The sequence below is a fragment of the Protomyctophum parallelum genome, assembly GCF_964188405.1.
Source record: "Protomyctophum parallelum genome assembly, chromosome: 12".
Classification (NCBI taxonomy): domain Eukaryota; kingdom Metazoa; phylum Chordata; class Actinopteri; order Myctophiformes; family Myctophidae; genus Protomyctophum; species Protomyctophum parallelum.
The window spans coordinates 48,869,468-48,883,926 of record NC_139712.1 but is presented as its reverse complement, the minus strand read 5'-3'; the positions used below and the strand labels follow the sequence as shown (position 1 = coordinate 48,883,926).

Below are 14,459 nucleotides of genomic sequence, written 5' to 3'. Positions count from 1 at the left end.
AGCCTTCCCGCGTCCGAAACGGTCGAGAAATGACAGAGTTACCATGTTGCAGCTTTTCGTGCTCGGACAGACACGGGGACATACATGCATGAAAAATAATGTGAAACACGTTGATCAATGCTTCAGCCATTCAAACATAGAATGCAAAATACATTTCCCCACAGAGCCTAGTCCTTCCAGTACCGGCAGAGTAGTTCCGGAGCAACGGATTGTGTGGCCTTGCTCATTCCTTGATGGACTGATCGAGGGTATAGACCGATTCACAGAGGGGTGCCCTGGGCGCGGCCATTACTGAGGTGTAATACATGGAGCAGGTGCTCCGTAGGCCAGGTGTAGCTAATCAGTGCTGCTGCACTTAATGGTACACCTCAGTAATGGCCGCACCCAGGAAACCCTCTGTGAATCGGTCTATAGCTACTGGGACGTAATTGGGGATTTGATCAACCCTGGCTGGGTTGCCTGAGTGAGGGGGTATGATGTTGGTAGACCCAACATAGCATAATAGGGTTTAAGTGGTTAAAGTAGAATTCCATGCTAGAATGCTTTCTTATCTTTCTTACCTTTCTTTGTAGTTGTTACGTCCCCATCAAAGAGGTCCAGGTGTTTCTTTGTGCAAAAACTCCTTATTGGCTATTTTCCCTACCATAAGCCCTCAATGAATTGCATTGGATTGAATGGGAATTGAATGAGGCTATGGGGTGTTAAGCTAGTTCACTTATTTCCATCGAAAGAAGTAGTAAAGTGTGCCGCTTGGGATATTATTTACATTATGAAGAGAGGATATATACAAAGAAATTATAATTTTGAGCGATGGAAATGAGCGAATTAGCACAACACCCCATAGCCCCATTCAATTCCCATTCAATTCAATGCAATTCATTTAGGGCTTATGGTAGGGGAAATAGCCAATAAGGAGCTTTTGCACAAAATAACACCTGGACCTCTTTGGTGGGGACGTAACAACTACAAAGAAAGGTAAGAAAGCCTTTTAGTATGGAATTCTCCTTTAAAGTAGGTGTTCACTCAACACATGTTATACCATATAATTATACCAGATGATGCTACTCACCCACTTCCGACATCTCCGGCACAGACGCAACAAACGGTCCGTCGGGGAATTTGGGGGCATTGTCATTTATGTCCTGCACTTTGATGATGAATTCGGACTTGGGCTCCAGAGCCTCCTCTGTGTTGCGGTCCAGGGCCTGTGCGTGGAGGACATAGTGTCCCTTTGTCTCCCTGTCCATGCTCTTGGTGGCGTGGATGTCCCCCGTCACCTCATCAATGACGAATATATTCCCAGCGCCTTCTCCGCTCAGGATATAGCGGACAGTTCCATCCCCTTTGTCGGAGTTTGAGTGCAGCTGTTAAGGGAAAACAGAGGGAATGGTCAACAAGGGAATGAGATATTGGCAAAGTATTCAGACTGCGATATACACTGGCATTCTTCTGGTATAAAAAATATATATATCTATACACACACACACGCACACACACACACACACACACACACACACACACACACACACACACACACACACACACACACACACACACACACACACACACGCACATACTCATAGATAACATTCAACATTGCACTTGACAGCTTTACTGTACTCTGGTGTTTTCGCGGAACTGTATTTTGAAAGATGAAAGCGTTTTGAGTTGTTATGGGAAATCCTTGAAGATGGAATTGCCTCCTCTTTATTCCACCAAGACAAGACAGTACAAGGGAAAGAATTAAGCTGTGAACTTGTATGGCAATTATTTATATTATTAAGCCGTTTATTATGCCATTTTCACGTAACCTCACGGATATATTTCACAGTTCCACAGAATTCCCCTACCGAGCATCATGGTACAAACCATCACATTCACAATGTTATGACACAATCTGTGCACTGTGTATACTGGTAATGTTTTAGATTCTGGTGTTATGGCATTCTGAGCCAATCTTCATGTAACTGATGAATATGAACAATAAAACGTACAAACCATAGCATTATTGAGGGCTTGTGTCAGCCCAGTCTTTCTCATCTACTTTGACATCACTGACAACAAACTGTTTTTCTAGCCCATTCTGACCGGGCACCCATTTTGGTGTCAGCATCATGTTATGCTTTAGCTATTGAAAAATAGTAGATCTACAAGCTCATATCGCGCCACCGAGTGGCGCGATACGAGCTTGTAGGTCTGCTATTTTTGAAAAATCGAAGAGCGACTGACATTTTTTAGAATCTGATCTCAGGTCAGAATGTGTTCATCAGACCAGTGTGTGTCCGGCGGAAACCTCGTATGAATCTGATCTCAGGTAAGAATGGGCTAGACAGAGAGGTCAAACACTTTGCTGATGAACATCAGGTTACTGTGAGGACAAGATTTGTAATTTCTGAAGTTGTGCCAGCACACGTTCCATTTAGTCAACAATGTTATTAACCCACTGGAAGAGAAAATGACATTAACTGACATTATTTATTTCCCAACTTCCAAGCGATAAACATAATATACTCATTAGAATATTCTATTCACTTTGTTTTTATGTTGTGCACAAAGTCAGCACAGAGCAGTAGTAAGACACCCCAGAGCCCTATTCACGGCGCAATTTAATGCCTGTCGTTATGTCTTAATGTCCGCAGTGGGGGTGCAGTGTCTCAGGTTTATTTTGAACAACACACAGCGCTATAGATGCTACAGTATTATGCTACTCCCAATCAGCCTCCCTGCTGCCATTGCCTTTGAGGACAAGGTTGCGCTTTTCACCAAGACACGTGCATTGCAATAATTTGTACGTTTAAGTGGCAAAATCAAAAGACCACAGAATTGCTTTCCTAGCATCCTTGTGCCCGAAGTGAGCGCAGCGGGAGCTCGGATCAGCGTTAATGTGATATAATGATGTTGGGAGATGTGGGTGAAACAAAGCTCCTCTGCTCAGCGAAACATCCCACAGGAGAGATGTCCAAACTCTACTCCTGATGAATGGCTCTGCGAGCCCAAGCCGTCTCCCTGGGTGCCTCGTGTACCGAGGGAAAGGAACTCTGGTTGCTATAGACAGTACTTAGTAGTGTTGCAACTACACAGCTTGCAGAGCATTGAGAGAGAAACCGCTTTGCTCTCTCAAGGAGCTCTCGGTCCACCTTGAAGTCCATTTGACCCATTTAGGCCTGACCTTAAAGGTATATTCAGTGATTTCACTCAAAAAACCTTAGGTTTCGTTTTTGGCTGTGGGACCCAGCCTTTCGTCCAATCAGGATAGAGAGCCAAAAACGAAACCTAAGGTTTTTTGACCCCCAGGGGTTAACTGGGGACAGGGAGGAACTCCTTATATGGCCAGCAAACTCTATAGTAGGGAGGATTATCACAACAAAACAAAATGAAGTGAAATCACTGAATATACCTTCAAATTTAAAGAAAATCTTCCAAATCCTCCAGTTTTCTGAAATAAATATTTTCACGATTCTTCAAAAATAGCAGACCTACAAGCTCGTAGCTATGATGAGCTTGTAGATCTGCTATTTTTCAATAGCTAAATTATAACAATGTTTAAAACATCAAAAGGGGTTCCCGGCCCCAAAATGGGTTAAACTCCAGCTTCTTTAATTATTGTATATTATTAATCCAGTTAATTTACAGTATATTAAGTCAATTTGTCTTTGTGGCTACTTGGGACGTTGGGAAAATGGGTCTTTTTTCATGTTGTATCTTACAAGACACTCCTAGACAAGGAACATCATTAAATGAATTCATCTGGGGATGCTAAGCCTGCCCAGAACCAACCGATCACGTTGTCTGTCTTTAACCCATTCTGAACGGGCACCCATTTTGGTGTTAGCATCATGTTATGCTTTAGCTATTGAAAAATAGCAGATCTACAAGCTCATATCGCGCCACCGAGTGGCGCGATACGAGCTTGTAGGTCTGCTATTTTTTGAAAAATCGAAGAACGACTGACATTTTTAGAATCTGATCTCAGGTCAGAATGGGTTCATCAGACCAGTGTGTGTCCAGTGGAAACCTCGTGTGAATCTGATCTCAGGTCAGAATGGGTTAAAATTGTAACCTTGACCTTTAACCCTTTCAACCTGGTTTCATGGAAAGCCACCCGTCTGTTCTCGACTTCGACCAAGCTTGTGGCATATTGACCTTTTGACCGAAAAGTACAGGGCAGCCTACTGATCAATCCCCACTAGTTTCACACATACTGTATCACTGGAGCTGTTTCACTAACAGTCAGATATTTACCTTTTGGTATAGACATTATAGAGGTCTTTCTTTCTTCCCCAAAATACTCTTGTAAAAGTGCAGCAGCAGCTGCAGCACATACTGTACATGATAAGAAGCAAGACTGTCCAGTGCTGTAGAATATTAACCCTCTTAATCACACGCATGCACGCGCACACACCACTTCAACATGCAATAACCCGTATTAATAAGTTTAATCATCATTACGCCCATGCAATAATATCTGCGAAAACAAAACACAGTACAGTACTGGTCCCTCCCTCACCACTGCAACTACAGACAGATCCCCAGACACACACACACGTGCAAGCACACATGTCTGCATGCATGCATACATACATACATACTGCACACATGCACGTGCACACAGTTATATGACCCTGCCTCCCTCCATATTTTGTTCATTATTTAAGGTGTTGAGCGTTGTGGTGCAGGGGCCAAATCTAATCAAAAACCAGGATTAATTACTAATTAGAAAGCTGCTGTTGATGGCATGGCTTCTCTTGATGAGAGCTAGCCAACTGTCCTTTCTGTGGTTAATAGCACGCCTGTAATTAAGTGAGGAGTCAAAGATCCCATTGAATCGAGTTAATCGGGTGGTAGGTAATATGGGTAATATTAACCCATTCTGAACGGGAACCCATTTTGGTGTTAGCATCGTGTCGTGCTTTAGCTATTTAAAAATAGCAGATCTACAAGCTCATAGCGCGCCACCGAGTGGTGCGCTATGAGCTTGTAGGTCTGCTATTTTTGAAAAATCGAAGAACGACTGAATTTTTTTAGAATCTGATCTCAGGTCGGAATGGGTTTAATCAGACCAGTGTGTGTCCAGTGGAAACCTCGTATGAATCTGATCTGATCTCAGGTCAGAATGGGTTAAACATGCACCACCAAGCGGCTCTGCAATCAAATAATGTTTGCACATTAATGGCAGTGTAGACTGGACCAATATAGATAGAGTTGGGGAATGTATAAAGAAAAATCTACAATCATTGTGCCTTATTAAAGGGATCGTGACAATTTGTTTTTGTAAATTTTCTTATTTATTTTAGGTTTTCTGCGCTCAATTGCACCCCAAAAAACGGAACTTTTAACATTCAGTAAATGTTGTGGTCTGGGGTTTTCTGGTTACATTTTCCTGTGGACTGTGATGAGAGTCCACACAAATCCCATATAATTATGACGTAACAATTTGCCAGCAGATGTTTTCATTGCAGCTCAAAAGGCCTCAGACAGAGAAAATCCACAGAATGTTCAAAGTTCAGGTTGTGTGGGTGTAATTTAAATAAATTAACCTTTAACCCATTCTGACCGGGCACCGATTTTGGTGTCGGCATCATGTCATGCTTTAGCTATTGAAAAATAGCAGATCTACAAGCTCATATCGCGCCACCGAGTGGCGCGATACGAGCTTGTAGATCTGCTATTTTTGAAGAATCGAAGAACGACTGACATTTTTTAGAATCTGATCTCAGGTCAGAATGGGTTCATCAGACCAGTGTGTGTCCCAGTGGAAACCTCGTATGAATCTGATCTCAGGTCAGAATGGGTTAATGATCGAGGTGACATGAGTAATGGTGATGTAATGAGAACAATGAGCTGTGACTTGGTGGAATGCACATATCATGTAATGAGAACATGGGCTGATTTGGTGGAATGTACATTATGTACATTATGAAGTGGTGTGGGCCCAGCCGGGCCCAGCCGGGCCCAGCCGGACCGCTCGCTCGCGTCACAAAACAGGTTTTTACCAAATCAGCCATTCGACACCTTTGATTTATACTAGGGGTGGTGTACCAATAAACTAGGGGTGGTGTACCAATAAACAGCCCCATTTACACGCTCACGACTCGCCACACTGCAATGCGTCGAGAGCTTGTAAATAGGCCAAATTAGGCGCGAGCCACTGGCACGCAACCAGTAGTATAAGTATAAATACCATAAATTTCCCCTTTGTGTGTCGTTTATGACGTACCCATCAAAGATATTCTGTCAAATTAGGACAAGAACGCCTTCAGATTTATCAATAATATATGGATTAGCACCCACAGAACTCAGAAGTCTCAGCAATAAATCCTGTGCCATCCATGTGCAATTGCACATGAATTTAATTTAGCCTCCAGTCAGAGTGCTAATTTAGCCATTGGCTTCCTTCGTGAGAGCAAATAACCCATTCTGACCGGGCACCCATTTTGGTGTCAGCATCATGTTATGCTTTAGCTATTTAAAAATAGCAGATCTACAAGCTCATATCGCGCCACCGAGTGGCGCGATACGAGCTTGTAGGTCTGCTATTTTTGAAAAATCGAAGAGCGACTGACATTTCTAGAATCTGATCTCAGGTCAGAATGGGTTCATCAGACCAGTGTGTCCCCGGCGGAAACCTCGTATGAATCTGATCTCAGGTCAGAATGGGATAATATCACGCTACGTGAGCTCCTGATGCACATGGACATACAGTAGCTACTTCCTTCACTAAAGCTACTGTATGGGAAGTGTCAACAGGTTTGTGGGTCATTCCACGCACACTGTTGAATACATGGCTCTGTTTGGCCAGCTGAGAATAGGACACGATAACTAGACGGAAACAGCCGATCATGAAGCTTGCCGTTATGCCCTGTGCAAACACGTCTAAATGTAGAATGTATCATATCCTCCTACTGTAATCCTACTGTTATACGCAGGGCCGTGCAGAGAGCACTGAGGGGGCAGGGGCTCAAACCCCTGCAGAAAAGGGAACCACCCCCCAATTTTTGGGGGTGGTTTTGTGGGGTCCGTCCCTTGTGCCATTTCATGTCATTGGACAGTAAAATAAGCAATACGTTCTCATTAGTCTGAAACTAAAACTGACTGATGGCAGCCAGCACATTAAAAGTATAATTAATTATGATAGTGGAATTATCATTACTTGTCAAATGTTCGTCTTGAAGGGCACTTATTGGCCCCCCACATAAGCCCTTATTGGCCCCAACATAAACCCTTATTGGCCCCCACATAAGCCTTTATCCCCCCCCTCCACATAAGCCCTTATATTGCCCCCCCACATAAGCCATTATTGCCCCCCCCACAAGCCCTTATTGGCCCCCGACACAAGCCCTTATAGAGCGTCGCAGTCCCGCCCCCTTTCATGACGACGCCTGGCCCAGGAAATGAATCACAATGCATTTTCCCCATAGACATTCAAAAAGTATTTATTTAAAGACCTTTTAAGCGTCATACGAAGCCAAGTCGAGTCGTGACAAATCATGACAACACACACAATATTTTGGACAAAACAAATAATGACATAGAATTATTTAATTATTACCACGTGCCTGGTTATACGACTCTTACGAATTAGGAAGAGAAAACTGTTATTCTGTCTTTCTGTCCTAGTCTGTATGCATTTCTCTCCTCCAGTGGTTTGGTCAATCAATCTAAAATTGCACATGGGCATTGACCATTGGCATATACAGAGACTCATGTAGCAGATGTGTCACTTTTCCCAAATGCAAGGTATTTATTATATATAGTCACAGTCACTTCACTTCGCCTCGCCTCGCCCATCCCAGGGTATGGACTAGTATAGCCTGAGCTAAGGTGTTAGGTTTCTGGTCTAGAGGGGCGGGTCGCGGCTGAGATTTGCGCACGCCCTGATTGGATCTCATCGATCTGTCCGTCACCCCTGGCCCCTCCTCTCCCCCCTAGTGCAGCGCTACGTCACATCATTTGGAGCGACGCCCACCCGGAAAGGGTTGACTCCCACTTTTAGACCAGAGCGGCAATGCGTTCCTCCAGGCTTTACATTTTTGCACCAACAAAAATGAAAGCCTGGTACCGAGGCTAGGACTAGTATAGTTGGATTATCCATTTGAAAGGCATGATCAAAAGCATGTATGGAGAGGAAAGTGTCTCGGGGCAACCTTTGGTGTCACTAGGCCTCCATTCCCCTGTGGCGGCAGCTTCTATAATGCATGTGAATTCAGCGTCAGGGATCTATTATTTATAGTTCATTAATAATGATCACAAAGAAAATGTCACAACTCCCTGCCTACCGAATGTAATTAGGTGTCATAGTTTTGTTAATCCATGGCGGCCAGACCTCATAAGAGCTTAACCCATTCTGACCGGGCACCCATTTTGGTGTCAGCATCATGTTATGCTTTAGCTATTTAAAAATAGCAGATCTACAAGCTCATATCGCGCCACCGAGTGGCGCGATACGAGCTTGTAGGTCTGCTATTTTTGAAAAATCGAAGAGCGACTGACATTTTTAGAATCTGATCTCTGGTCAGAATGGGTTCATCAGGACCAGTGTGTGTCCGGCGGAAACCTCGTATGAATCTGATCTCAGGTCAGAATGGGTTAACATACTGATCAGTACAGTATACTGCATTATTGCGTGAGTGCGTGCATGTATGCAACCTTTTTATGCAAATCGTGGGAAATGAGGCAGAATGTTTTGTTTGTGTAAAAATGTTTCTTTTACACAATGCAATATTGAAGCAATGTTATGGTGTGTCCTGTAAGTCCATGTGGGCTGGGCGCCTTTGGTGCATGACACAGAAATAAAGAATCTATCTATCTATCTAAGCATGTGTGCGTGTGCATGCGTGCGTGCGTACGTGGGGAAGGGGTGTTCTATAGAATGAAAATGAGCTTTGTGAGAGAAGAAATTATGGAAGAAGGAAGAAGAACAGAGCGGTCAATGGCATCATGTATGGCATGATTAAACGTGATAAGTGGAGAGCGGTGGTGAGTCTGGTGACCCAGACAACCTCGGAAGTGCGTTGTTTCCTTACAGAGAAAGCCCCTGTCCTCTGCCCAACAGCAGGACGAGGGATTGCGTTTATCTCCTACCGTCTATGGCTGACTTTATTAACCCATTCTGACCTGAGATCAGATTCATACGAGGTTTCCGCCGGACAAACACTGGGTCTGATGAACCCATTCTGACCTGAGATCAGATTCTAAAAATGTCAGTCGCTCTTCGATTTTTCAAAAAAATAGCAGACCTACAAGCTCATATCGCGCCACTCGGTGGCGCGATATGAGCTTGTAGATCTGCTATTTTTAAATAGCTAAAGCATAACATGATGCTAACGGGTGCCCGTTCAGAATGGGTTAAAGTCTGGCAGAATGGATGACTGACATGTGGCTAGTGCCTGCCTGCGGGCAATGCGTTTCTGGGGGGAATTTAAAGGGATCAGCGAGGAGTCAGAGGCCCTAAAACCGTCTGTGTGAACATTCCGGATCCCTTGGCCAAACGCCAGGCATAATTTCGTTGAAATGTCCACAGGGGCAGCCAGAGCGAAAAGCCATAATATATATTTTTCTGTTTGTTAAAAGAGATTCATGAATAAATCGCATTTGCCTTTTTATCAACAGCCTTTCAACTTGCACTATTTGGGACGCGATTATCCATTTATGTGCCTGGCCGAGCGCTAAAGGAGATTATGGTTAACGTTTAATTGATGCTGACGGCCAAACTGCTCAGCCTGGTTTCAGCTGTAACATGTAATGTGTCTGGTCAAGTAGACCATATACACACATGTTTGGAAAAAGCAAATAATTCAACCTGACTGGTCAAGGTCAAGTGATCTGTCTCCGTCTGCATGTGATGCAATGTTGTGGAATTGTTCACATAAACCCACTTAGGTAAAATAGCCAATCTACGAGCTAACAAAGCATCATAACAACACTTGGAATTTTAATGTTTGTGTAAGACAAAAACACACTAAGCCGATTTTGCTCAGACACTATGACGTAATATTATCGTAACATTCATTGTCAATAAGGAATTTAATGTTTGTGTATAGGTCGAATATCTACACTAATAGCTGAATATAGGAGGGGCTATAGCGCCCCTCAAAGATTATAATAGGGAGTTATTTTGTCTATCTTGTTATCCTTGCTCTCCTAAACGTACAGTATGATGACATACGACACAAGATCCTGCGGTGGTTGTTAAACGAAGATGATGGTGGTGTAGTGAATATACGAAGGACAACTTTATGGGGAGCATTAACCCATTCTGACCTGAGATCAGATTCATACGAGGTTTCCGCCGACACACACTGGTCTGATGAACCCATTCTGACCTGAGATCAGATTCTAAAAATGTCAGTCGCTCTTCGATTTTTCAAAAATAGCAGACCTACAAGCTCGTATCGCGCCACTCGGTGGCGCGATATGAGCTTGTAGATCTGCTATTTTTAAATAGCTAAAGCATGACATGACGCTGACACCAAAATGGGTGCCCGGTCAGAATGGATTAACACCTCGGAGAAGCACCACATAAATCACTCACACAAACTCCTTTACAATCCACACAGCACAGTCCAGTGGAGTGTAAATGATGTGTACATGTGGCTATACCCCATGAAAGCTACAGTGTCAGTGGTCAGCTGTTCCCAAACCTTTTCATGTCAAGGACCCCCCACAATGACACTCATTCATTCGCCTGCGGACCCCCATTTGAAAATATATGCCGACGAGAACCCCATAAGAGAAGATTTTCAACCATTTCATTTCCAGGACCCCCAGTTTCATATTATGCAACAGGCTACGGACCCCGATTTAATGACATTAAAGACCCCAGTTTATATAAAATCAATGTTAATATAACTCTGAGAGTGTACAAATGACACAAGCTACTTACAATGGGGCGGCGGTGGCTCAGGGGTAGAGTGCCTGGATGGTAACCGTAAGGTTGCCAGTTCGAACCCGGGCTCCCCCAGAGTTACTGTCGAAGTGTCCTTGAGCAAGACACTGAACCCCTAATTGCTCCTGATGTGCTAATTGGTGCCTTGCATGGTTTCCGCTGCCATCGGTGTATGAATGTGTGTGTGAATGGGTGAATGTAATGCACAATCTCTGTAAAGCGCCTTGGATAAAGGCGCTATATAAATGCACCATTTACCATTTACCATTTTACAATGGCGGGGGGGGGGGGGGGGGGGCTTCAGGGAGGGGTCAGGGTGAGATGACAGCGTATGTCACTGTAGTGTGACTGTGGTGACAACATGCAGTAAGAGCAGATAAACCCCACGCTGATGGATGTGGTGATAGATAGCATGCAGGACCTTCTGTAGATGTGGTGATAGGCAGCCATGCAGGACCTTCTGGGGAGAGACTCCAGGTCGTCCTCATTTTCAAGGCTTTGAACGAGTAGCTGCAAAAAATCGATAGCTTGAAGCTCAAGGTTGACATGGTGATCCCTGTAGGGAAATCTGATCCAGTGCATTCACCACTTTCAATGTGGCATCCCATAGGCCTATAGACAGACAGGCCCCTTATTTTGTTTTGTTATGTACTTAACCCATTCTGACCTGAGATCAGATTCATATACGAGGTTTCCACTGGACACACACTGGTCTGATGAACCCATTCTGACCTGAGATCAGATTCTAAAAATGTCAGTCATGTAGATCTGCTATTTTTAAATAGCTAAAGCACGACATGATGCTGACACCAAATGGGTGCCCGGTCAGAATGGGTTAATGTAAAATGTAACACTTGCCCGATCATGTGGCGATTCAGTGCAGCCCTGCAGAATCTGCGGGCAAAGCGTTTGGCACACCAGGACAAGGAGACGGTGATATTGACTGTTTGCCGGCGTGCAGAAAAGGCTCATTAAAGGAGCATCAGTTCCTGCTGGGAAGATGATGGAGCCCAAGGTGAGGAAAGGGGAGGTGCCAGAGGTGATGATCAGTTACTGGGCCTCATATATGCAATTAGTGTGGGGTGATGGAGTGTGTGTGTGTGTGTGTGTGTGTGTGTGTGTGTGTGTGTGTGTGTGTGTGTGTTTTTGATTAAATCTCTAACCCCTTATTATTCACTCAAGAGCACTTAATCGCTTTTTCATGTGGGCGTGTGTCATTGTGTGATTTATTACCACATTTTAGGCTATGTTCTCTCTCTCTCTCTCTCTCTCTCTCTCTCTCTCTCTCTCACTCTCTCTCTCTGTGATTGATTTGTAATAGTTGCGGTCGGCTCTTTGATGGAGCACGCCGCTAATGGCCACTGCATCCCATTGCAGTCAGAACTGCAGCATCACTCCCAATCTTCCGCGTAGTCTGAAAACCCACCTTTTCAGACTCCATCATGCCCATAGCACTTACCCTACCCCCTTAGATAGCATTTCTGTAGACTTAGATAGCATCTGATACAGACTTATAGCATGTTATGTAGACAGCACTATAATTGTATTGTATATAGTCATAGCACGCCATAGTACATATGTATAGCATAGTAGTAAATATGTATAGTTTATATGTATAGGTGTATGTATAGTTTCATTATATAGATATTCCACTGTTACTTTCTTAGCTTACGCATGTTCATGATAAATGCTTTTATGTGATGTATTCCATGCTTTTGTTCTTGCTTAAATGTAATCGCTCTGGATAAGAGCGTCTGCTAAATGCCTAAATTGTAAATTGTAAATTGAGCGGTGGTGACGAAGGAACAGGATAAAGGACGCATGCCCTGATTGCCATGCACGGTGACACCGCCACGCCACGATCCCGCCCCAATAGTTTGTTCAACCATCAAACCTGCAGGATTGTAACATCCTGGTACAGTAATGTGACTATTAGTGCCCCGAGAATGAACACTTGGCTTTAATGTTGTCGTCCTCTCTGTTCTTATATGCACTGTATCAAGATACTTTATTGATCTCAGATGGGGCTCTCTCTCTCTCTCTCTCTCTCGTCTCTCTCTCTCTATCTCTCTCTCTCTCTCTCTCTCTCTCTCTCTCTCTCTCTCTCTCTCTCTCTCTCTCTCTCTCTCTCTCTCTCTCTCTCTCTCTCCTCATCTCTCTCCTCTCTCTCTACTCTCACTCTCTCTCTCTCTCTCTCCTCTCTCTCTCTCATCCTCTCTCTCTCTCTCTCTCTCTCTCTCTCTCTCTCTCTCTCTCTCTCTCGCCCAACCACTGCAAATGAGTTAGGGTGTTTTATAAACCGTGGTTAATGATTTCGAAATTAACTGACAGCCATTCACGTCAGGAAATATTGGGCATTTAGCTGCTTCATGCAGACCAGTCGATGCAGTGATTACCCTGTGGGTTGGTTGGCCGTGTGGACTAACTATGATCAAATATTTAACCCATTCTGACCGGCCACCCATTTGTGTCGGCATCATGTTATGCTTTAGCTATTAAAAATAGCAGATCTACAAGCTCATATCGCGCCACCGAGTGGCGCGATACGAGCTTGTAGGTCTGCTATTTTTTGAAAATCGAAGAACGACTGACATTTTTAGAATCTGATCTCAGGTCAGAATGGGTTAATCAGACCAGTGTGTGTCAGTGGAAAACTCGTATGATCTGATCTCAGGTCAGAATGGGTTAAGCTGGTGTCCAGACGAGGCAATTTGCATTGAACCAATGAAAGGTGTTAACAAGTTGTTGTGACTAAATAATAACTACATTGGACCCATTGGAACCTTTTTTTTCCATTCCCGAAAAGTAACAGTTTCGACATACGAGGTTACACACGACAGAACGATATCTATGATATATCTATATTATGCCTAAAATGCATTGTTTTATACGTTCCATTATGTAAATGGCATTAGCACATGCAATCCCTCCCACTGTACATCTTCATTAACCATTCTGACCGGGCACCCCATTTATGGTGTCGGCATCATGTTATGCTTTAGCTATTGAAAAATAGCAGATCTACAAGCTCATATCTGCTATTTTTGAAAAAAATCGAAGAACGAAGACATTTTAGAATCTGATCTCAGGTCAGAATGGGTTCGTCAGACCGGCGTGGTCAGTAGAAACCTCGTATGAATCTGATCTCAGTCAGAATGGCGTTAATCAGACCAGTGTGTGTCCAGTGGAAACCTCGTATGAATCTGATCTCAGGTCAGAATGCGTTAATCTAGCTATGTGGTCTGTGCACTGATAAACCTCAGTGATACCACATTTAGCAATTACGGCTTGAAAGGAATTGCCTTGACTTTTTTTTGCACAATTCCAAGACAGCCATGCTTATCGTTTTCCCCCCACACCATTGATATAATACTTGCCAGCATCTGTCATATCACAGCACAATCCATTTATAGTTGTACATGAAACAGGTTGACACCTTCTAAAGAATATTATGCCACTTTGCTCTACAATGGAAAAGGAGAAAAGTGGTATTTCTCATGGATCTAAGAGTAGCTATAGCTCATTATAAGTACAGAACTAGAAAATATTTCCAGCGTGTCAGCTGTCAGTGTGA

General features: G+C 43.7%; 1 protein-coding gene across 1 annotated transcript in view; it reads right to left on the bottom strand.

Moving 5' to 3' along the window:
- The window catches only part of LOC310867695 (cadherin-18-like), a gene marked incomplete at both ends in the record, with an annotated part of 792,291 nt that overhangs the window by 144,892 nt on the left and 632,940 nt on the right, over window positions 1-14,459 (bottom strand). The window contains 1 exon segment of the mRNA XM_083777814.1: window positions 1,070-1,364. Within this exon segment, the coding sequence (XP_083633940.1) occupies window positions 1,070-1,364 (295 nt within the window).